The sequence below is a fragment of the Mus pahari genome, chromosome 15, assembly GCF_900095145.1.
Source record: "Mus pahari chromosome 15, PAHARI_EIJ_v1.1, whole genome shotgun sequence".
In the NCBI taxonomy this organism is placed as follows: domain Eukaryota; kingdom Metazoa; phylum Chordata; class Mammalia; order Rodentia; family Muridae; genus Mus; species Mus pahari.
Window position 1 is genome coordinate 30,553,665 of NC_034604.1, and position 24,679 is coordinate 30,578,343.

General features: G+C 44.3%; 1 protein-coding gene across 4 annotated transcripts in view; it reads right to left on the reverse strand.

The window, feature by feature from the left end:
- Positions 1 to 24,679, reverse strand: part of Sil1 (SIL1 nucleotide exchange factor) — a 235,000-nt gene that overhangs the window by 134,511 nt on the left and 75,810 nt on the right. For all 4 annotated transcript variants that reach the window (XM_021214585.1, XM_029547229.1, XM_029547228.1 and 1 more), the window contains one exon: positions 18,876 to 19,014. In XM_021214585.1, coding sequence (XP_021070244.1) covers positions 18,876 to 19,014 — 139 coding nt within the window. The remainder of the gene's footprint in view (positions 1 to 18,875; positions 19,015 to 24,679) is intronic.

Consider the following 24,679-nt stretch of genomic DNA (forward strand, 5'->3'; position numbering starts at 1 on the left):
CCTTTCCTTTCCTTTCCTTTCCTTTCCTTTCCTTTCCTTTCCTTTCCTTTCCTTTCCTTTCCTTTCCTTTCCTTTCCTTTCCTTTCCTTTCCTGTCCTGTCCTGTCCTGTCCTGTCCTGTCCTCCCCTCCTCTCCCCTCCCCTCCCCTCTTCTTTCTTTCTTTCTTTCTTTCTTTCTTTCTTTCTTTCTTTCTTTCTTTCCCCAGGATGGCTAGGAACTTACTATGTAGCCAGCCCAGGCTGATCTCAAGCTCATGAATGATCCTCAGGCAGCCTGCCAGGTGCCAAGATTAGACGGATGCCATCAAGCTTGGCTTGAACCACTCTCCATCCATGAAAGGGAGGCAGCAGCCTTACAACAGTAAGCTCAGAATGGGAAATCTGGTAAACACACCGGGGCAACCATGCCAAAGTGTTCATTTTTACAGCCGTACAGTAGGACTTGGGCAATCCGCTGTTATTTTGTTAAGTTTCTCTTTGTGTTTTTCTGTTTTCTAAGTTTTCTGCTTTGAATACTTACTACTTTTTCCTCACTGGGGGTGGAAGAGAGTCATTTTAAGAAACAAACATCTAAGAGCCAAGTTTTCAACTCTCTAGGTATCCAACTGCCAAGAGGCTCCTACTTCATGTATACATGCAAGAATCCTAAGACATGGCCCCACCACAGCCCCTCTCACAGCTCCCCCTTTACACCTCTACACTCCCCACATACCCCTACAGCCAAGACAGAAGCAACTGGTGAATCTCCAGGACTATAGCTCCTGATGGGCAAGATCCTCAGACCCGTGACTTTGAATTCCCATACCCAGCACCCAACTAATCATATACCCTAGTGGCAAATATACAGAGATGGAAAGAAGGTGCCACAAACAGACAGCAGGTATCACTGGTACAATGCTGCTGCCCTCTCAATGCCTCCCTGCCCATGATCTAGGACTGGGTACTTCTCTTCTGCCTCCTAGGCATCACAAAGACCCACTAGAAGCTTAGACTAGATTAATGCTGACTCTGTGCACCACAGGATTCATCTGTTGCCTTTTTCTTTTTCTTTCTCCTTCTTCTAAAAAGGTGATCCTGCCTTTCAGCTAGTATAATGCACTGCACTGAACCAGTATGCCAGTCAGTCTGTAGAGAATCATTGAGAGAATGAATTTGAATAATAAAAACCAGAACAAGGCAATGCCTTGGAGAGATCCTTGGTATAGTACCTACAATTTAGAACCTCATTTTGCTGCCTAATGTAGTCGTTGGAGACATTAGCCTAATTTTTGCTAGGAGAGTCCAGCAACACAGCAGTACTAAACATGGACACAGAGGACTAGGTTCCGCTCAGAAACAGAGTGTGAAAATGAAATTAGACATACTTCACTCCTGGTGCAGAAGAAAGCAAATCCCCACTCCCATTCCCCAAGTCACTGCCAACCATGTTTAGAATGAAAAACACAGTCATTCATATAGGAAGGAGCATAGGTACTATATCAGGGAAGGGAAGATTCTCCCGTGAGCACTTACGAATATCTGTAAAGTTAATTTCAAAGGGCATTCAATAACTGCATCCCTATAAAAGATAGTGTCGTTGCCAAATGAGACTTACTGCAGGGCTAGGAAGTCTCCAGAACCTGGAGTAAATCAGTTAGCTGAGTCCAGAAATGGGAAGAAACCCTATAGAAGCCAGTGAGGAAGAGGGAAAATTCGATTTGGTATGTCCGCTGTGCTGACCTAACCATATGCATGTTGTTTCAACACACACTTGCCAGTGGCTCTGCTGAAAAATACCACGCCTGGTCCTGCGGCAAAGGAGCTCACATACAGGAAGGAACCAACATCAGCAGCAACTCATTCACATCCAACACAAGGCCTCAATGACCTTGCCATGTCAACGCCCTAAGAAGAACAAGGACACTGGAAATCAGACCCTGGAGTGGCTGGTGGTAAGACTGGTTCCCAAGTGACAAAGCACTCTGCTCCACCGTCACTGCACTTACCACAACACATGATGGGCACACAAATACCTCCAGACTTCAGCTGTTAACTGAGTCCACCAATGAAGTCCCTAAGATATAGGAAGCTGTCTAGCTACCAGAAGTCAATCCTGACTGAAGAGAGCCTGCTTGGGAGAGGAGCAAAGGAAGCAAAAAGCTGGATTGCCAGACTCCACCCAATAGGCCTATGCAGTAAAGGGAGCAGCATGGAAGTGAAAGGTACACAGCATGCCTGCATGGCAGCCATCGCCAAGTGGGCAGGGACTCAGTCATGGTATGAGTTCCCTTTTTCTAAACAACATTTGAAAGATTCCTCCATTTCAGGAAGAGAAGGTTGGGAGGAGAACGTGATGAGAACAAAGTGGTGGTCTGCACTGGGAAGAACACATTTCATTCTGTTAGAGGAGCCTCCACCAAAGACAGGGAATCCATTCTAAAAGGAACTGTATAGGTGGGGGTAGGGCAACTGTGGCTTTGGATGGAGGAAACACACCACTGCCGTGAGACTGTATCATTACAATGTGATAATTTCCCTCTAAAAAGCAAATCTTCCCATAACTATAAATCAATCCCTCACTGCAATTTTAGAAAAATATACTCCCCTCTCCACCCTACCCCCCCAAAATCAGTTATTACCAGAAACTCTAAATGTTCCTCACTAGAAGTATAATTAGGGGAGATTCTGAATAGTGCCCTGAGGCAGGCCATACAAGAACAGGGTAGACAGGAGTTATATACACTTAAGAAGCTCATTTAGGGAATGGGTTGTACATAATGCATGCAGGCCCTGGAGGATGGACTCTCCCTCCTGACAGCCTGCTCTGAGGCAGGCTAGCAGTCGCAGCATTAGCAGATGGCTGCCCCAGTGGCAATTGTGCATGCTCCAATGGCCACCTCTTCCTGTCCACCCTTGAACTCAGGCACCGCTCCCACAAGGAACGGGGAGTGCTAGTAGACATTAACACCAAAGAACAGTGCCTCTCCCTGGGGAAAGTAAACATTTCCATCAGAAGGCAGAAGCCGGCAGAGGCAATTTTTCTCAGTGCTGGGAAAAGGAGCTGCAAACATAAAGTTGCTCATTCAAAAGAGATAGATGATCTCTGCAAGCCAAGCAGTGCCTAACCGTCTGTAAAGGGTTTGCACCTCCATCAGCATGAGTGTCTGTGGGCGAAGGGAGAGGCAACAGCAAAGAAAACCAGCTCAGGGCTCTGGCCCCAGAAGCCCAGGAGACGGGTTAGTCAGTCTTCCTCCAGTGGGCTCTAGCTTGAGCAAAGACACACCAAAGGGGCCGATTTTCAGTGGATTCTCTCTTCTACCGCAGGCATTTTCAACTCCCAAGTCCCTACCCCAATGCTGTCCATTTTAAAGCTCTGAATTCAGTCTGAGGAGGGGAGAAAGTGCATCTTCTCTCTCACCAGTGTCCCCCTTTATCTTCCTTTTAGTCACATGTAACGAAAAGAGAAATAACAGCTCAGTAGTCTTATGCCTAAAATAACCAATACAGAAATAGAGTTTATAAACTCCCCCATAATACAATACATAATTCAGAGCCCAGTCATTTGTCATAGTACTGAGTAATCCACATGCATCCCAAGGGTCTGACAATAAAATCTGAAAATCAATAGCAGAAAGCAGAACACCTCAGCTACTCAGTTAAAATACAAAGAACAATTTTTAGCATTGATTTTTTTTTTTAACTTAGAAAATATGAGCTGCTGTTGGTAAATACTTGTAAGGGAGTTACAGGCTAGAACAGAAATATATATTCCATACCCCCCTGACAGCTAACTTCAAAGAAAAATAAAAGGTAAAAGACTCACATTCTCCCAACAATAATAATGGTGTTCTTCTACACACCCTGTTATTAGTGTGACAGAGATGGCCACATCAGTCTTAAGAAGAGCGCACGTAGCATCTGCACTCAAGAAAAGCAACAAAACACTTGCTTTGTGCAAGAGCACAGCACTTAAAACAGGAAAGAAAATAAATTATTGCAAAGCTGGGTTTGAACTTATCTTTCTTTCTTCTGGATGATCAAACACAGTGAGCGTGGGGTAGGAGCTGCAATCTGCAAACATATTGCCATAGTGACTGGGTGCTCAGACAGAGGGATAAAACAGGCAGAATTTAAATTATATCAAGGAACTTAGGGAACTGCCCTGATCACTCAGATCTGCAGAGTTCTAACACTAAATGAACGCCCTCCTCACCAGCAGATGTACAGCACAGCTACCAGATCAGAAGGAAGTGCATGTCTGCATTGATATCTGACCAATCACCTGCCTAGAGTAGCCATCTCCTAAGGATACTGGAGATGCATAGGCGCAAAAGAGGCTGGTAATGGCCCTCACTCTGCCATAGGGAATGAGATGGAATCAGATGTCATTTGCTATACTAGGGCTACGTTATGGTCGATTCCTTTTTTACCAAATAGGTATCCTAGACATGCACTTACTGTACTTTAGCTTTTTATTCTGAAGGAATTTTGGACTTCCAGAAAAGTAGCAGAAAAAAAAAGTACAGAATTATCACACATCCTTCACCTGATTCCCCTGATAGTAATATCTTACATAACTATAAATCAATTTCCAAAATTAAGAAATTACTGCTGATAGAGCAGTAGGACGCTAGGATTTCACCAATTGTCCACTTTTTTTCTGTCCCAGAATGTCATCTAAGATATGATACTGCATTTGATTTTCTTGTCTTCTTAGTATCCTCCAGCCTGTGACAGTTCTCAGTGTCTGACACTTTGTAAGATTTATATTTATTCATATGTGTATGTGTGCGTGTGAATGTATGCCTCCTCTCCATGTGTGCAGGTGGACATGCCTATACTCGCACATTTATCGAAAGACAGTACTGGATCCCTCAGAACTGGAGTTACAGATATCTGTGGGATGCCTGGCTTGTCACACAGGTGATGGGATCTGAACTCAAGTCCTCATGACTGCACATCAGCACGTTTCCTAATGCTGGGCCATCTCTTCAGCCCCATAGTTACACCTCCCTCTCCCTCTCCCTCTCCCACTCCCTCTTCCTCTCCCTCTCCCCCTCCCCCTCCCTCACCTCTCCTCAGCCCCACCTCCTTGCTTTGTTTCGGAGACACTGCTGGCCTCTGCCTCCTGCGTGCTGGGATTGAAGGGATGCCACTACACCTCTCTCACATTTCTCACATTTGATATTCTTAACCTACACACCTCAGTGTCTGTCATGCTTGACTTGAAGAGTACTGGCCAGTTGTTTTCAGATTATACCCTGGAATCTGTTGCTCTACAGTGTTGAACCAGGCAAATACTGTACCACTGAGTCACCCTTTCAGCTCTTACCTCAATTTTGATTTGTCTGACAGCTACCCAATTTTAACACAATAGAAACAAGAGAAGTTAATATTTATTTTGGAAATATTAAGTATTTACTATAATGCCATGTTCATATTACTTTCTCAATAAATATTAGTTGATTTTTCACTGTATTTTATAGATGGACATTTTTCTATTAAAAGTATATTTTTACTTTTCTGTGTATGTGGGGGGGGGCTGCTAAATGAGTTTATATGTACCACACACACACAGGTGCCCACAGAAGCAAAAAGAGGGTGTAGGATATCCTGGAAATGGAGTTATAGGAAGTTCTGAGCTATGTGATCTGAGTGCTGGGAACTGAACTTGGGTTTTCTGCAAGATCAGTAAGTGCTCTTAACTGCTGATCAATCTCCCCTCCTCCACCACCAGACTCTTTTTTAATGAGAAAATATTTCATTATATATTTGATTAGATCTTGGTGAATTAAGTAACTTGCCCAAGGCTACACAGCTCTAAAAGACTGAGGTCAAAGCATGAACCCAGGCAGCTGTGACATTCAGAGTACTGCAACAACAGCCAAATGCCAGCACTCCCAGTGCTGCCCCCTGCTCACTCCTTCTCTAAGGACCTCGAAGAACTGAGGGGGTGGGGGAGCACTGTTAAGCTTGTTTTTCTTTTCCAAAGGAGAAAAACTTCATTTAAGTTTTAGTCTTCACAACCGCAAGGTTTCTTTCTCTTAATAAGAAGGGGACTGCTAGTCTAGGACAAAGAGGCTGTTCTCCAGGGTCCTCACTCTGGACTGGAATAAGGCAGGGGAAATATAATGATCATGAAGGCATGCTTAATTCAAGAGAATGCTTATATTTTATAAGACATTTGCAAATATGCAAAGCCAGGGAAGTTACAGGCTTTAAAACTGAAACTCACTTAAAAGGCTCGTGGGACTCTAGCAGAGAACCCTGGTTCTAGTTCCAGTCCCACTGGGCAGCACATAACCTGCTGACCGTGTATCAGGAGATCACACCTATTTCTAGCCTCCCCAGGCACTTTGTGTGCACATGCTGCACAGACTTATACACATATAATTAAAACATAAGTCTGTTTTAAAAGAAAAATAACCTCCTGGGATTGCTGGTTCCCTGTATCATACCCAGAATATCTATTCCTGTGTCATACCCAGAATGTCTAATGATAGGCAACACAGGCTAGTGCCCCCTCTTCAGCCTGAGGTTGTTCCAGGCTGAGCACATACCATTCGTACAGCACAGCAGATATCCATCAAGGGACCTGGCCACAGGAGACAGACTAGGAAACGTTCCAGCTACACTTCAAGATTTGTTTTTAATGCTATGACTTTAGATCACTCAGTTTCACAGACTTGATTTTCCCCAAATCCCCTCTCTGGCAATGCTAATGTGTTTTTCCTCTCATTCTGACTGATCAGTGAAATGCATGGCTGGAAGGACTGGCTTGGAAGTCATTTCTTTGATGCTAACAGAATTGAGAAAATATTCCCTCAGCTACATACATCCCATCTATCCATCCCTGCCACCTGCCACTCAACTGCAGGTAGAGGCCATTATAGCAAGGCAGGAAGGGGGACAACAAAGGCAACTACGAGGGAGAAGAAGATAAGCTGCGAGCATGAAAGCTAGAGGGGAGCGAGGGAGACGGCTCACTGGGTAAAGTTCTTGTTGCACAAGTATGAGGCCTGAGTTCAGACCCCCTGACCCCTCATAAGTAAATAATGAATGATGGTGTCTACAATCCCAGTGCTAGAGTGGCAAAGACGAGCAGATTCCTAGAGCTCACTGGCAGCCTAGCCACTAGTAAACTCCATGTTTATCAGAGACCCTGTCTCAAAAGCTCAAGCAGAAGCTGAAGGTTAAGAGTACTTGTTACACAAGCATGAGGACCTGAGCTCAAATGGCCAGCACCCAGGGACATAGCCATGTATAAGTCTTTAACCCCGGAACCACAGGAGGCACACACAAGAACACTGCTGCGGTTGGCTGGCTACCAGTCTAACTCCAGGTTCACTAAGAGACCCTGTCTCAAGGGAATAAGCATGGTAGAGCAGGACACCTGACATCCTCTGGCCTCCACATACACATCAAACACACACACACACACAGAAGGTAGCAACTAAGGAGGACACCTCTGGCCTCCACACACATCCCTAAACCTGTGCAGACACACACATCATATGCACACAAGCAAAAAATAGGGAGGAAGTCGGGCATGGTGGCGCACACCTTTAATCCCAGCACTTGGGAGGCAGAAGCAGACGGATTTGAGTTTGAGGCCAGCCTGGTCTACAGAGTGGGTTTCCAGGAAAGCCAGGACTGCACAGAAAAACCCTATCTCAAAAAAAAAAAAAAAAAAAATAGGGAGGAAAGAAAGGAACATTTTGTCTAGTAACTATGAAGAAACCAAAACACTAACTGATTGGCTTAATCACAGTCAGATAAAGTTTTAAAATCGGCGGGGAAAGTCCTAGATTTGAAGCCAAACAACTCTAATCACCCTGCAGAGAGAGCCACCTACCCCACTGTGTGGATCTAATTCCAAGATGGAATCTAGAAAACAGAGAACAGCCAGCCTGGAGAGGCTCTTGTCTACCTGAGCAGCCAGCCTGGAGAGATTCATGTCTACTTCCCTTCACATCCACAGCCTCCAAATGTCACATTACTTTGTCCTCTCATGGTCCTCAGCAGATAGTGTTTTAGGTTATCTCCACTGGCCTTCGTTTGTTTGTTTTGAGACAGTGTCATATGGTCCAGGCTGGCTTGCTCTCCAGCTCTCTATATGTAGCTGAGAGCCAACAATGTACACAACAGAACTTAACATAAGGGGGGAAATCAAGAAAAAAAGCAAAAGAAGGTTTTCTTCTCTACCCAATTACTGGACTAAAATTCCTGTATCTTCTTAACTCTCAGCAATGAAAGACAGTAAACAACCTCTGCTCCTCTGTCTAAAGCAGAGTTAGCAAAGGCAGGAGAGGAGAAACCAGAGAGGTCGAATGAAGGTGTTCTGTAAACATGGAAGCTATTGCTAGGCCCAGGAGATCTTTTTCCACGCTCCTGGGGTGGGGATGGACTGTTACAAATATACCCTATTACTATTCCATAAACACTCACCTCTGCCCCGATAAACTAATTACGGCCACAGATAATCAAATTTCAAATTGTTTAATTCAAAGAAATAGTTCCCATTTTCTAAACAACACCATTACACAAAATATAAACATACTTTTCTGGGAATTTAAAAATATTAGATAAAGTTCAATTTTTGGTTTGCCCAAATTAACATAGTATGGGAAATAAAAGGATATTGGCCATGTGAGTTTCTGAGCAACAAGCGAAAGCCTTGACTCTCATATGCAGAAGCACCGTCAGCACAGCCACAGTGCTCACAGTCTGAGCAGCAGCAGGCTCACAGTTGGAGCAGCAGCAGGCTCACAGCGCCGCATTGCCGCCGCACAGACTGCCTGCTCCACTGCCACTCTTTCCAGGCGTGCTGGAAAAGCAGTGGCTAGCATGGTACAGATGCCACTCTGACAAGCCACTGTCAAGGTTCTCACAGTGTCCCATGGATACCTCCTGTCTTCAGAAAAGGAACAGTCAGCGCTAGCTCACAGGAGGTCTTAGAGCTCTCCAGCCTGCCTGTTTCTACCTCCAAAGTGCTGGGATTAAAGGTGTTACCACCACTGCCCTGCCCAGCCTGAATTTTAAATCCATCTGTATTCTTTTCCAACACATACCAAAATCTCTCTTCAAGAAGCATCAGTGGCTCTGCCTTTGGAAAGTCTTCCCTTCAAGTACTGTTATCACAGAGCTGCATCCCTGTCTAGGGTCGGTCCTCACTATAGCTTAAGGCTCATAGAAGCAAGCCTCTGCTATGCCTTCCATAGAGTTCCTACATGTGTTCTGTTAAAACTAAGCATGCAAGAAGTTCTAGAAAAGGGTCCCTCATTCTAGCTCCAGGCTAGCCCTTGAGAGCTATTCTAAGCCCTGCATAATCCCCTTGGAGATGGTTCAAGCTATCTCACTAGAATGGTGAGGCCAACTCCAGAGAAAGAAGGGCAGCTGGAGCTACACAGATTTTCTGAACTGAAGCAGAGTCCTTGGCATGAAGGCTGACTCTGGTATTGACATCTAGTTCTTGGTAGTCTGTGCTCAGTCTAAGATTTTCATCTCACCCATTTCGGGAGTTGACCTTTGAAAGCTAAGGCTGTGTCACCCTGATAAGTACTCTTGATTAAACCTTGGGGAGAACAGGTGGATGAAAGCGGGGGAAGGGAAGGAGAAGGGCCATCGAGTGAGCATTGAGCATACAAATACTTGTTAAAAAGAGGCTGGCCAGCAGCTGCTGTCTATCATACTCCAGCCCACAGACTGCACCCTGGACCTCAGCCTGTCCTATCTAGGTAATAAAGCCAAATCCTGGACAAAAATGTTCTAGCAGCACTGCAAAGCTCAGCCAACAGTACAGAGTGACCTCAGCCTTGGCAGTACCTGCAATGGGGGGAGCAAGTCTTGTTGTCTGAGCCTCGATCTGTTCATTTTGGGGTGGGGCTCTATCTGGTTGCTGAGGGGCAGGATAGCTGTCCAGGCAGGCTAGAGAAGAAACTTACCATCAAGAGAAATGAGACCTGTCTGAAATGAAGAAATGAAATTAAGAAATCTAAAATGTCCTCGGAGAGTCTTCTGGGACCTTCATATATGTCCGTCTGCCTGCCACTCTCCTCTCCTACTGTAGGGTCATTTGTCAGCCTCAAGGAGCCTGGCATCCTGTCTTCCTCAAGAAGTCCTGATAAACCAGGGCAGCTTTGTGTACTCCCACCTCCCTGGCCCAAATCCGTGGCCACCATGTGCCATGGCTACTTTGATAGCCAGGGTTCAGAATTCCTTACCTCTGAGCTTTCTGGTCACTGAAATCAGTTTAGCAGGAATTCAAATGTCTTTTGGGGTAATGATAATATTGAAATATTATTTTATGTTGTTCTTCTGTATTAAAAAGCTGTCTCTGGAGTTGTAAAGTTTCTGACTTTGTGGTAGGGGAAAAGCAAGACAGAACAGCTAAAACCAAGCAGACTACTAGTTTCATTAAACTGCCTAAAAAGTGTGCTAAGATTTCTCAAGATTTCAAGATTAGTATATGAATTTCCTGTACCTTGAGATTTATAAGTTTATTAGGTATTGTGTAAAAACCAATGCCAGGTGGCAGTGGTTGTGCAAGCCTTTAATCCTAGCACTTGGGAGACAAGAGGCAAGAAGATTTCTGAGTTCAAGGCCAGCCTGGTCTACAGATTAAGTTCTAGGACAGCCAGGGTTACACAGAAAAACTGGGTCTGAAAACACAAAAAAACAATGTCTAATGAAAAAGCTTTCTATGATAGACAGAAACACCAGCTCCTATTGGTGACCCTAAGGTCTCCAAGGAAGATGGTAGGGAACAGACCTTAATTGCAGTAACACTAACCACTGGGCAAAGCTGCCATATGACATGCCAGCTCCAGGGCCTGCCTACACTGTGGACACTGTTGGGTTGAGTGCTCTAGTCTCCCTCATCAAGGAGGGTCAGTTTTTCCAAGTTCTTCATCCACAGCTAAGTCTCTCAGACTTTTGGGCCTGTGCAGCAGCTGAAGATGTAATGTTGTTGTGTGTGACAGCCAAGGACCCACGACCTCTGCCCCGCGATGAAGACCACCATGGGAGCCTAGGGTAACTGTCCAGATAACTGGTATGTCTGTCACTTTAATTAGTACAGAGGCCATTTGGATTACACCTCCTGCTATAATTTACCTTCTCAGATCTCTGAGGGACTGAAGGCTAACTGTAGCTCTGTCATCTTCTAGAGCTCCTAGGTCTCCTGCTGAGGAAGGCAGACACTGTTTACTTCACACCAAAAGATAAACTCATAAAACGGGTTTCAATATAACTTTTACTATTCCTTTATTTAAAGTAACTTGCTCTCCAAAGACTCTTCTCAATAATCAACCACTTAAATGTGTCTAATGAAAACTAATTGGATATAAAAATTAAAATTTATGTAAACTATAAGTCTAAAAATAAGTTATAAATGTCTTAAGATATAAAAGCCTAAATAAGTTATGAAAGTCCAAGAAAATAATTTAAGATAGATAAACACAAATTATAAAGATATAAAAATGATTTTAAAGATGAGAGATATTTCAGATTCCTTTCACTCTCTATACTATGGTTATACTAAGATTTCAAAAGTTCAAAGTTTTAACATTAATCAGTGAAGGTCTGATAAGCTGGTGGAGCACTGACTACTAAAGCTGGTGGAGCACTGACTACTACTATGAGTAACAAGCTCAAGATTTAGGTTTCCTCTAGTTGTTTTCTAAACATTGGGTTTAAGAGGCTTCTCACCGTGCTACAAGCACCTCTGCCCACTCTACATACCCAGCCTCTGGGCAGAAAAAAGGAAAACGTTCATGCTTTCTGACCCAAAGCCACAGTTTTCGCTACAACTTGAAGGCATGAGTTTATTTCAACTGTTTTACAGATAGCTGTTAGCTGCTTTTTCTACAATAGATTTCAGTACAGCTTACAAACAATGGTAATGTAAACTCCAGGGAATCAAGAAAGTCATTAAAACTTAGATCCATCTCTCACAGGAAAAACGGACTCCAGATAAGAACTCCTGTCAATCAACAACTTAAGCTTCCCTGCCTACTGCCTATTCCTGAGAGGAAAGCTCCAAATATAACATTTCCTTTAAGTTTTTAAACTTCTGACCCTGCTCTCTGTCTCTGCAGTTCCACTCCGCTGGTAGACACCATCCAGAAATCAGCTGCAGACTACAAACTGCTCCAAAGGTGATCTACAGCACTCCAGCCTAACAAAACAGGAAAATCCTTGACTTACTGAAGACTGATATACTGAAAACTGTTGGTACTGATGGATAGTCATTGTCCTAATCCTCTCTCAGCCTTTGACTAATATCCCAGCCTTCCTGGGCCCTGACAATCGCATCCCAATTTCACCAGAAAGTAGCCACAGAAGAGAACAGATTTTTCCCTTAGCCTCAATAAAACGCTAAAATATTAGACCAAAAGGAAACTCCCTGGCAAAGGGGACAAAATGGCTACCTATAGAACCTGTTGGCATACCAAGATTATATGGCCTTAAAATTTTTATTCTTTCTGTGCTAACCAAACAGATATATATGATCAGGCCATGCATCTTTTGACACATTAACATTTTGATTCCCCTCCTAGATAAAGAATGCTAAGACCTCATCAAGGATTAGACAGGGACACATAAGACAAGGTGTAATGCTGTACCAGCCTGTCTCCATCTTGGACCTAAAAGCCATCTTATAGTAAAGACAAACTAGATTCATTCCTGTTTATGATTAAACATCTGTTTCCCAAGGATTGGGCTATGCCCCACCTGTAATCCTAACTACAAATGTTTCTGTACTGCCTGTTTCAGGAAATAGCAACTATGCCTTTGTTTCAAAAGGTTATTATGACCACCTTGTAATGAGCCTGTTGTTATGACCACCTTGTCTTTGTTTCAGGAGGTTGTTTTCTTTTTTAAACATATAAAGTTATGTACTTCTTTCTTTAAGATTTATTTATTTTTATGTATATGAGTACACTGTAGCTGTACAGATAGATGGTTGTGAGCCATTATGTGGCCCCACTCACTCCGGCCCAAAGATTTACTTATTATTGTATCTAAGTACACTGTAGCTATCTTCAGACACACCAGATGAGGGCATCAGATCTCATTACGGATGGTTGTGAGCCACCATGTGGTTGCTAGGATTTGAACTCAGGACCTTTGGAAGGGCAGTCAGTGCTCTTAACCACTGAGCCATCTCTCCAGCCCGTTTCAGGAGGTTGTTATGATCAACTTGTTATATTTAGGTTCTGTTTCTATAACCCCACCTATTTGCCTGCCAAATCCCCCATTTGGAAACCCCCTCACTCCTGAACTATGAAAACCCTTATCTTCCCCCTGTCTAATGCTGATCTCCTGATATCTGCCTTTAGAGAGACAGACCATGTGTACAAATTTTTAAAGGCTTGCTTTAACTTGGGCATGATGATCTGGGTCAGTGGTAGTTTTCCTTGTCCCATCTGACAAACTTGCATTACCAAGGAGCAAAGCAGATGCTCAGAGGAAATAATGCTTAACAAAAGCCTGGGGAGGTGGCAATATTAGAGGGAGAAAAACCAGAAATATAGCTAGAAAACAAACAAATTTTATTCTCAGGGAATCCCTACAAGAAAGGCCCTAAGTTAGGAAAGGAAGGCATTGTACATGTGAATGAACCCAAGATTAGCTCTGAGTATCTCTTCTTGAAAGGTTGCTAGGTGTGGCAACTTGAGCTAAAAATAAAGTAGAGCCAGGTATTAATTCCAGCACTTGTGAGGCAGAGGCAGGCAGATCTCTGTGATTAGAGGCCAGCCTGTTCTACATAGCAAGTTCTAGACCAGCCAGAGCTACACAGTGAGACCCTGTGTGAGTGTGCCATTACCTCCTGGTGGCAATCAAGAAGTCCCAGATCTGCACTCTGATAAACCACAAATATTTAAGTATGGACTATCTTTAGGCTTCTGCTAGGCTCCCACCCATGAATGTCCCGTGCCCTGGTGCATGCACAGTTCTGGTGTGGGACAAATTCAACAGGGAAGCTGCAGCTTTTGGAGGCATCCTGAAATATGGTAAGCTATAAAGATGATCCTAGGAGAGGATGGTCTTCTGCCTCTCAGGTTGGAGAACTACTAGAGGCTTTGAACTTTCGTCTCACCTCAATTACAACCTGTGTATATGCATGAAAAAAAAAAAAGATCTTTCTTTGCCCTGTACCCCTCAGCTCAGTGCTTCTAAAATGTATAGAACTTCCCTAAGTGACAGAGACATTTATTATTCTCAACCAGTGCCTTTCAACCATGCCAGAATTTATGCTAATATGTGACTGTTGGAGGGGATTCTCATAGGACCAGCATGGAGCCTGGTCACCAGAAAGACTGCTTCGTGATTAGAGGGCTGGGATTCCAAGACCCATCTTCTGTCTCTGGGGATCACTTATGGCCGATGCTTGGCATCAATCATGCCTATGTAACAAAACTTCCATTAAGGGTCCTGAACAATAGGCTTCAGGGTCATTCCTCACGCCATTTGAATTGCAGGATGGTGGATCCACTGGGGACATGGGAGTAGGGAAGGCTGACCTCCATGTCTGCCCCCTTCCCCTTAGCTGCTCCTCAGTTGCACTATTGACACCAAAAAGATACGCCTAAGTATTGTGTTCTGAGTTCTGAGTTTATTTAATTATCAAAATTAACAAAGTTACAAAAAGGGCATGAGCATCTTGGGTAGTGAAAGGTACAGGTAGCCCATGGTTTGGAAGTGGCATCTGAAACAGGGGCAGTGATGGGGAAACTGAGCCTTTAACTTGCAGGATCTGATACTAATCCTTAGTAAATAGTATTAGAATTGAACTGATTTCTTGGACACACAAGTAGTGCCTCAGAAATAACAAACCACACAAGCCTCTCTGAAGCTGCAAAGGATCAAAAGCTCTATAGAAACAGCCTTGTCACCTCAACTAGGGTCAGGTGCTCCTTCAGACAGATGTCCAAAGCCTGCAGGAAATCAGGCTCCTCTCTTAAATACTTGAAACCAGAGTAGTTGGTCTACTATAAATGAGAATTTTAAAATTCAATCCCCTCTTATTGCTCATGCAGATCTGAAATGATCTGACCAGATGGCTGGTACTCTGTAATTCTTGGATTGCTCTCATCAGTTGATGAATTAGATTTTTTTTTTTCTCTTTTCTACCTCTCACATGAACGTGTTCTTGTACAGGCTTCCTGCAAGCCCCCATCGACTGGGCTCTAACGCCAATATTTCAGGGATCCTCACAGCTGCCTTGAAGTCAAATTGGGTCAATTAGAAGCTCCGGGTTGAGAGTGGCTGTGCTTTCTTGAGCTCAAAGGGGCTGATGGGCAGCACTGACAAACAGGAAGGACAGGGAGGCCATTGTCCAGTATCCTCCTCACCTCCACTTCTCCTTCAAGCCACCAAAGGGAGCAAAGGTGTATTTTTTTAATGATAACATATTGAATATGTTCTGTATGTCAGGCCCTTTAAGAAATAGCTTACACACAAACACACACACACACACACTCACACTCAAACTCACATTCATACACACAAACTCACATTCTCACACACACATTCACACTCACACACATTCACATTCTTATACAGAGACTCACAAATACTCACATTCACACACACATTAACACACACACACACACACACACACACACACTTTGCAATACCACTTCTGTGTAGTTCTTATTTCCATTTCATTTCCAGATGAGATTTTAGAGGTCCTGAGCAACCTGAGTGCCCACAGCTCAAAGAGAGCCACAGTCAGGTCCAGTGTCATAAAACTGCCCCAGCTAACTTCCCCCAGAATCCTCAGCACAAAAGGAGGCCTGTTCTTGCCACGCCAATGGCCTTTCGTTGTTTTCTGTATTGTCTGTGAACCTATAGAAAGTTCATGTCGGGGGCTGGTGAGATGGCTCAGTGGGTAAGAGCACCTGACTGTTCTTCCAAAGGTCCGGAGTTCAAATCCCAGCAACCACATGGTGGCTCACAACCATCCGTAACAAGATCTGATGCCCTCTTCTGGAGTGTCTGAAAATAGCTACAGTGTACTTACATATAATAAATAAATAAATCTTTAAAAAAAAAAAAAAAAGAAAGTTCATGTCCAGTTTGTTCCTTAGGAAGACATCGTGGCACAGTATTTAAGCTGGGCTTAAGAGTGTCTGAATTTTGACACTACTACTTATTGGTTGTCTGTCTGAATAATCTCTTCTTGCTGCAAATTAGTTTTGTCTGTAAAACTTAGGATAGCTGTAGCAACTACCCTCAAAGGGTGCCTGGCAGAGTCAACACTTAGTAAATGTGAGCTATTTATCCCTGGCACAAGGTAGGATTTCAGAAAATGCTCGGGAAAGATAAAGCCATAGAGTCTAGCTGCAATCAGTGTTCCATGATAACAAGTGCACAGGCACAAAATTCTGGAATCCAGAAGTCCTCAGCTCCAGGACAAATGTCTCAATTCCCTGCCCAGAACCAAAAGGACCTGCCAGCAAACAGCTTTCCCTGCTTGCTTATGAACAACTGGTGCTGAATCCACACTCAAATGCTTGCTGTGGCTCCGTTAGGTGAGGCACATCCCAAAATAAACCAAAGAAAGGGAGACAGGAAAATCACTTCCAGGAAAGCAACTCCCAGTGACTATACTGACAGTAATAACGGTGGCAGGCAGACTCCAGGGGTGAGACCTGTAGCTGTCTCAGTGCTGTTTGGCTGAATCCAAGTTCCCACCTGGCCCAGTGGGAAGACCTAAAAAGTCGCATGTGCAGGCTGCAGCAGGCAGTCTGGCAGTCTGGCAGTCTGCCTTCCAATAAGCCTCACCTATAACCCAAACAGCCCATATACCCTAATAATCTTCCTTTTGAGGCAAAGGAAATCAGTGGTACAGCCTTCCCATCAAAGACCAAAAGTCCTTCCAACAGAAGGACAGAACTGGTTTGCTGAGATAGGGTCAACAACTATCTATATAAACTTACCCTTGTTTTCAACATCCCCAAACAGTGCTCACCATGTTCTCATGTCTGCCTCTGGTTCTCAAGCAAGAAATACTGTACTAAACATTGTTTGTGCTCATCCCTGCTCCCTCATCAAAGCTGCTATTGAAGGAGGAAGGAAGAACATCTGATAACCACGGAAGTCTTTCCTTTACATCCTAAGTTCCCTTCCTCAGCTAAGATCACCAGGAAAAGAAGGCTACATGCTCATGCACCCTCAGTAGTGTCCAATTTCACAAGTGGACCAAAGATGTGTACAAGTGGGGAATTTACCTCTGAAAACCACAATCTCTAAACCAAGTGACGCACTGGGTAGAGGACTTTGAATCTACAATATGCTTTAGCGGCAACAGCCTTTGCAGCAGCTTTAAGAGAATTCTGTACAGAAGAGTCTACAAGGAGCTCTTGAGAAACTACAAGCTAGAGGGTGTTGTCAAAGGAACATCAGTTCCATGTACCATCGATGAGTGTTTCTCTCTAGTTCCCAGCTCTCTCAGAGCCCGCTCCTCACTTAATCTCTGGCTCTTCCTTACAAAGAATACATGTAGGGGCTCTTGAACCCCGAGCAGCAGTGCCACCACCAAAGGGCTAGGCTCAGCTCAAGGTCTCAAATACTAGTGCTGTTCTGCTTGTAGTGTAGACCAAGAGCTTGACGGGGACTACTGACCTAGCCAAAGGGACAGAAGTAGAAGTAGGAGCCCAGAACATCGGCCTCCATTCACTCCACACACTTTCCAGTTTACAAGACTACCAGTAACCTGACATAAAGCCAGAGGATCATAGCCACATCTTCTACCTCCCAACTCCTGAGAGCCTCTCCACGCTATTCCTCAGATGAATTCTGTTCTCAGGGAAGCTGAGAGAGGACAGGAAGAGTTGGACCTGCTAAATCCAATACCTCTGTTCTACCTCTGTTCTTAACTTCCCTCTGCTGAAGCCACGAGCTCTCACTTGGCTTCTTTGGGGCTCCATCAGCCTTCTGCAGCAGCTCCTACCCACATGCAAGCCTAGCAAGAGTGATCCTGCTGCTGGCACAGCAATGCTATCCTGGCAGCACAGCAGCAACGGGGGCTGTGAGGACATGGTGATGAATATCAGCGAGGACCTGAGGAAGCTGTACGATGGCTGCTGCCAGAACTTGCCATCCACTTTGCCACAACACAGAACACAAGCTGCCTGCACCTGAGAATAGTCTCAGCGTTGGCAGAGCAGGCTCCAGCCAAGGACAGCTGGAGCTGGGAAGGAGAAGTAGGAAGACAGCAGATCAAGGCTCCGAGGCCCATGACATTTGACATCAGGTAAATAACGCAACAAGTCATCTAACCTTTTGAGCTCAGCATTTCCACTAGAAGATAAAGTCTAATAATTCTATTCCTATGGAAACTGAACAACATGGTGTACATGAGGAACTTAGCAGTGAGCCTGAATATAGTAAACATTTCACAACTGCAGGTCATTGTCATTATCACTTGAAACCCTGGAGTTAGAAAGTTGTTCCCTCTGAAGATGCCTCAGTTATGATCAGGCAAGGACCAGCCCCTTTTTTTCTTGGCACAGGTTCCTTTAACAGAACATTTGGGCCCAGCACCAGTGTTCAGGACTCTCCCATGAACACTATTTCAGCAGCATTGAGCCAAGCAGCAGAGCCCAAAATAGCATTTGCAGAGCAAGGCACATGTCACTATCTCTCCTGTGCTTCACAAAGTTTTCCATCACTTGCTCAGAAAGCATGGCCACCTACCACAGACCTCCCTCCCAGGGCACTGATACACCACAAACAGTTCTGCTGGAGAATAGAGGTTCCCAAACCCCCACTGCACTCAGGTACCACTGTGATGGTCACCACGAGAATGCCTGCTCCCAACCTTCAAGAACAAAGGCATTTGTGGTTTTAAGTCAGTGTTTCTAAGGAGCAGAGCAAATCCCGTACCTGGTTGAAGGGTCTGCCACTCTTGGGTTGGGTGGAACACCTCCAGGACCTCAGTGTCCAGCTCCTCCTCTTCCCTGGTCTCCTTTATATCTGATTCCTGGTGAATGCTCTTCTCTGGGTTGGTGAGTGCAAAATTATTCTGAGAAAAGAAAATAGTGCGTGACCCACCACTACAAGAAGGCAAGAGAAAGAACGAGCTTGAGGTGCTGCACTCTCCTGTATGCCCTCCTCATCCTCAGACACGTTTCAACACCTGCAGTTCTCACAAGGTCAGCCTCAGAATCAGCACATGAACCAAAATGGTTAAGTGAACAAGGCATATTTTTGGGTATATACGGTATTTTTGTAAATGTACAGGAACACCACCAGAAGATTCCATATTCTCTTGAAGGGGTTAAAGAAAATACTAGGGAGAGGGTTAGCACTGTTTTTACTTTCTGTTTAACTGCCTGAAGTAAACAGGCTGGTGACTGAGTTCTAATTGATTCCCAAGTAGTCTGGCAAATTCCTTGGAGATCAATAGGGCATAAATGTTCTGAAACATTCCAAACCATGGAGTAAAAGTTACAAGTAGAAATGTGGGATTCCAACTGGGCTGAGGCAAGAACATATCTCAGTTGGAAACTCTTCACCAAACTTGTTTCTCCCTACACCATGGACTTCAAAGACAGAGGAAGGAATCCACTCTGAGCTTAGGAAGCTGGGAACATGAACACCAAGTGTTGCTCATTGTTTCTTCCTGGTCTCCCTATTGTTTAATGTTTATTTTTCTTTTATGTGTATAAGAGCCTGGGGAAGTTGCCTTTGGAATAGCAGGAGAAGCCACACCAGAACAGGAACACAGGAGGCGACCCCAGCTCCCCCACTCCCCTTCATTACTCTTCATCCACTTCCCAACTCCTACCCTAGTAGTGTATTTCTTAGAGACTTCCTTTAAGCCACATCTGTGTTGAGTACTTTACATAAACCTCCCTTTGATTTCTCAACAATTCTAGCCCTGCCTGGGTGGTGTAACATGCAGGTATTCTCTTGAGGTACTGTCCCAGCACTAGAAAGGAACTCTCACTGCCTGGGTCCCTTAGTGTCTCATCTTTAATTAGCCGTCAGAGGAAGGTTAAGGTGCTAAGGTGCTGCTGATGACAATACAGAGCCTCTCCAAGAATTCTCACATTAACAAGAAATAAAAGCATGAAATTTAGGTGGCAGAATTTCACACCTTGTTAAGAGCCAGAAAGGAAAATATCTTAGGCAAAAGACTGCTCTTAAGTCATTTCACAAATTAATAAGAACACTGACTATGGCACAGTGGTAAAGAACTGGAGCTCTCTGACATATAACACAAGCTCAAATCCCATTGTTTGTGTGACTCTGGGCAAGTTATTAACTTTTGAAGGATAGGTCTTTAGTTCATATACTGTAAGCCACTAACTCTTAGAACATGGTACCTGTCACCACCACCACAACCACCGCCACCACTGCCGCCGCCATCATCATCATCATCACCACCACCACCTTACTTATAAAAGCAGTCTACACTTCTAGGTCAGAGACGTCTGTGCTATAACTTAGAGTAACTACACAGTACAGCTTCATTCCGAACAGGTTGAGGGGAGGTCACTCTGTGCCCCAGGAGTTCAGCCTAGCTAAAATCCCTCTTAGCTATTCAATTTTAAGTCTGCACAAAAATTAATACAAAAGGCAGGGGTTAGGGGCTAGAGAGATGGCTCAGTGGTGAAAGGCACTGCCTGCTCTTCCAGAAGAACCTGGTTCAATTCCCATCACCCACATGGCACCTCACAACCATCTGTAACTCCAGGGAATCCAGAGCCTGCTTCTGGCTTCCATGGACACTGCCAACACATTGTGCATAGAAATACATGCAGGCAAAGCATTCATGTACATAAAATTAATAAAAATAATGTATTTAAAGAAAAGAAAAATAGTGTGTGTAATGATGAGTGTGATCCACAGTGCACATCTGTAAGCATAGCACTTGAGAGCTGATGGGTGTGACCCACAGTGCACATCTGAAAGCACAGCATAGCACTCGAGAGGTGAAGTGACAGCAAGAGGGTCAGGAGAGCTCAAGTCTAGCCTCAGTTATATAAGCAACTGTAAGGCCAGGCCAGCCTACACTATATTAAGAGCCTGGCAATGGGAAAAGGAAGAATGGTAAGGAGAGAGAAAGAGGAATAGAGAGAAGGAGAAATAAGAGATGAAAGGAGAGAGAGAGAGAGAGAGAGAGAGAGAGAGAGAGAGAGAGAGAGAGAGAGAGAGAGAGAGAGAGAGAGAGAGAGAGAGAGAGAGAGAGAGAGAGAAATATGAATATAGCAGATGTGTTTGTGAGACTACAGAGGAGAACTTGTCAGGAGGATGTAACCATTCAGGATTTTCAACTACCAAGTCTCCTGAGGCAGGTACTGGGTCCATTCTTTATTACTGTATGCCCAAGACCTAGCACACAAGACTTAGCTCATAACAGCAGAATGAGTATGTGTATGAGTGAGTGAGTGAATGAATGAATAAATGAATGAATCATACTTCATAGACAGGTGTGACTTTGGGGGTTCTGACAACCCCTAATCCCTGAGTCTTCTGCAGACAGGTAGCAATATCACATTTAAGAATAAAGACTACTTTATCTGCTAAGTATCCAGAACCTATGTATGCTAGGACCAAGCCATGCTGGCCAGCCCCTGGCCAAAAGGGCTAGACCACAGTGTAGAACAATATTAATAAACATTTCCTCAGAGCTGTGTAGATCAACTGCCTCCAGGAGCCAGACAGAAATAGGTGAAGATGAGTGAAGTGGGCCAGGTGAACACAACAGGGAGCACTGGTCTGTGGGGAAACTTCGAGGTGGGGAAACTGTTAATTAAGGTTAAGTCTACCATTGACTGGATAGCCTTCTGGGACTAGGTGAATAGTGGGGAACTCCCTTGTTAACAGAGTTTCTCCTTCTCTGACCTTGTCTGGGATTTTCTAAGCTCCTACACTAGTCTCTACCTGAAGAATGGCACATAGGATCAATTTCCTTTCTTCTGACAAAACCTGTTCAGTCAGCACCTGAGATTCCTGAAATGCTTCACCATGCTAATGAGGTATGCCAGGAACTCTAAGGCCTCAGCCAGTGACCTTTGCCTATCCTGGAAGTCCTTACCCTCAGTCCCCCTAACTTTATAACTTCAGTCACCCTAAGTAAAGTTGATCTGCCTACTGACAAGCAGCCCCAGTGTGATCATTCACCATACGAACTGTTTGACATCTCCCATTGCCCTTGTAGACCAAATCAGCCAATCCTTGAGAGCAGGGAGACCCATACTTCGCTAAGGAAACTGCCACTCTGCGGCACATGCCTGCTACACAACTTGAACACAAACAGAAATCTGGGTTTTTACATGAACTGTTCTCATTTTTAGACTACTAAGAAGACCAAACCAAACACCTAAGCTTTAAATTGCAACTTTGCTTTAGTGTATCAAGAGGTAATTCCAGGATGTGTGACAGTCAGCAGGAGAATAAGTCTCATAACCTAGTGTCTTAGGGTTTTACTGCTGAGAACAAATACCATGACCAAAGCGACTCTTATAAGGACAACATTTAATTGGGGCTGGCTTACAGGTTCAGAGGTTCAGTCAATTATCTTATCGTCAAGGTGGGAGCATGGCAGTATTCAGGCAGGCATGGTAGAGGAGGAGCTGAGAGTTCTACATCTTCATCTAAAGGCTGCTAGGAGAAGACTGGCTTCCAGACAGCTGAGATGGGGGTCTTAAAGCCCATGTTCTCAGACACACTTCCTCCAACAAGGCCACAACTCCTAATAGTGCCACTCCCTGGTCTAAACATACACAAACCACATTCCATTCCCTTGCTCCTATATGCTTTTCAAGCACAAGAGCCTATGGGGGCCATATCTAAACATACCATAATGCAAAATACATTTAGTCCAACTTCCAAAGTCCCCAAAACCTATAGCAGTCTCAACAATGTTAAAAGTCTAAAGTTCAAATTCTCTTCTAAGATGCATTCAATGTCTTAACTGTAATCCTCAAAGCAAGACAGGAAACCAGCTGGGCAAACTCCAAACTCTACATCTCCATGTCTGATGTCAAATGGTTTTCAGATCTCCACTCCTTTATCATCTTTGTTGACTGCAACAAACTTCTTTCTCCTGGGCTGGATCCATTCCCTGTTAGCAGCTTTCCTCTGCAGGTATCCCATGGCTCTGACATCTCTAATATCTTGGGGTCTCCAAGTCAACTTCAACTTCAAGGCCTTTGTTCCAATGTCTGGGATCTACACATGACCTTCTGGGCTCCTTCAGAGGGCTTGGGTCACTTCTCCAGCTCTGCCCTCTGTAGCATTCTGGGCTCTGGTTGATTCCACTCCACTGCTGCTGTTCTTGGTGATCATCCCATGGTACTGACATCTCCAATATATTGGTGGGGTCTTCTGCTGCAACTAGGCTTCACCAATAGCCTCTCATAGGCTCTCTTCATGTGCCAAGCCTAAACTTCTTTGCACAATCACTTCAGTCCTGGGCCATCAACTGCAACTGAGCTTGCACCTTCACCAATGGCCTTCCCTGGCCTCTCACAGTGCCAAGCCTCAGCTACTCTCCGTGACCCCTTCATACCTTCAAAACTAGTACCACCTGGGTGATTCTTATGCGTTACCAAGTTCAGCTGTAGCATGAGGTACAACCTTGGCTATCTCTGTGCTCTCAGAAAACACTTCCCAGAAGATTTCACCTCAGTGATGATGCTGTTTGTTTTTTTTTCTTCTTCTTCTTCTTCTTTCTTCTTTCTTCTTTTGTTTTTGTTTTTCAAGACAGGGTTTCTCTGTGCATCCCTGGATGTCCTGGAACTCACTTTGTAGACCAGGCTGGCCTCGAACTCAGAAATCTGCCTGCCTCTGCCTCCCAAGTGCTGGGATTAAAGGCGAGTGCCACCACCGCCCGGCTGCTGGTCTCTTCTTAATCACTGCTATTTTCTTAGCTCCAGCTAACCAGCAACAATTGTCCCAGTAGTCCCTTCTATTCTTGACTCTAAAGCCAGAGCCACATGGCCAATGCTGCTGAGCTCTGCTGCTTGCTGGGGCTGGAACTCTATTACATTATCACCAGCTTTCTGCTTTCCAGCTCCCTTACTGGCTTTGTCTCCTGGGATTAAAGGTGTGTACCACCATGCCTGGTCCTAAATTTAGTTGGGTGAAATCTTGCCCCCAAATCCCATTCCTTTAATCTGTTAACTCCTAAAACACAGGATTCAGCTTCAGTCTACTTCCCGTTGCCCCATTAATACTTGAACCATATATTTTATATTTTTCCTTTCTCAGCTTGCTTGTTTTCAATAAAATGCTCTTCATAAGAGTAAACTTTAGTAACCACACAACAGAATTTATACCTGGCTGTTTTGAGACTTCCTTTATCAAAGCAATTAATCTAAATCTCCTCACCTTAGCCTCAGGCAGACTATTCAAACAAGCGCAAAACACAGCTACATTCTTCACCAAAATATCACAAAAACAATCTCTAGGCCACATACTGATAGTCTTCTCTACTGAAAGTACTTGGGTCAGGTCTGCACAATTTAAATCATTCTCAGCAACCAAGTCTTCCATATTCCTACTAGGATGGCCCATTAAGCCCCGCTTAAAGCATTCCATTGCTTTCCAAATCAGGGAGTCCCAAAAATCCACATTCTTCCCAATACAAGCATGGTCAAGCCTATCACAGCAGTCCCTGGTACCAACATCTGTCTTAGTCAGGGTTTTACTGCTGTGAACAGACACCATGACCAAGG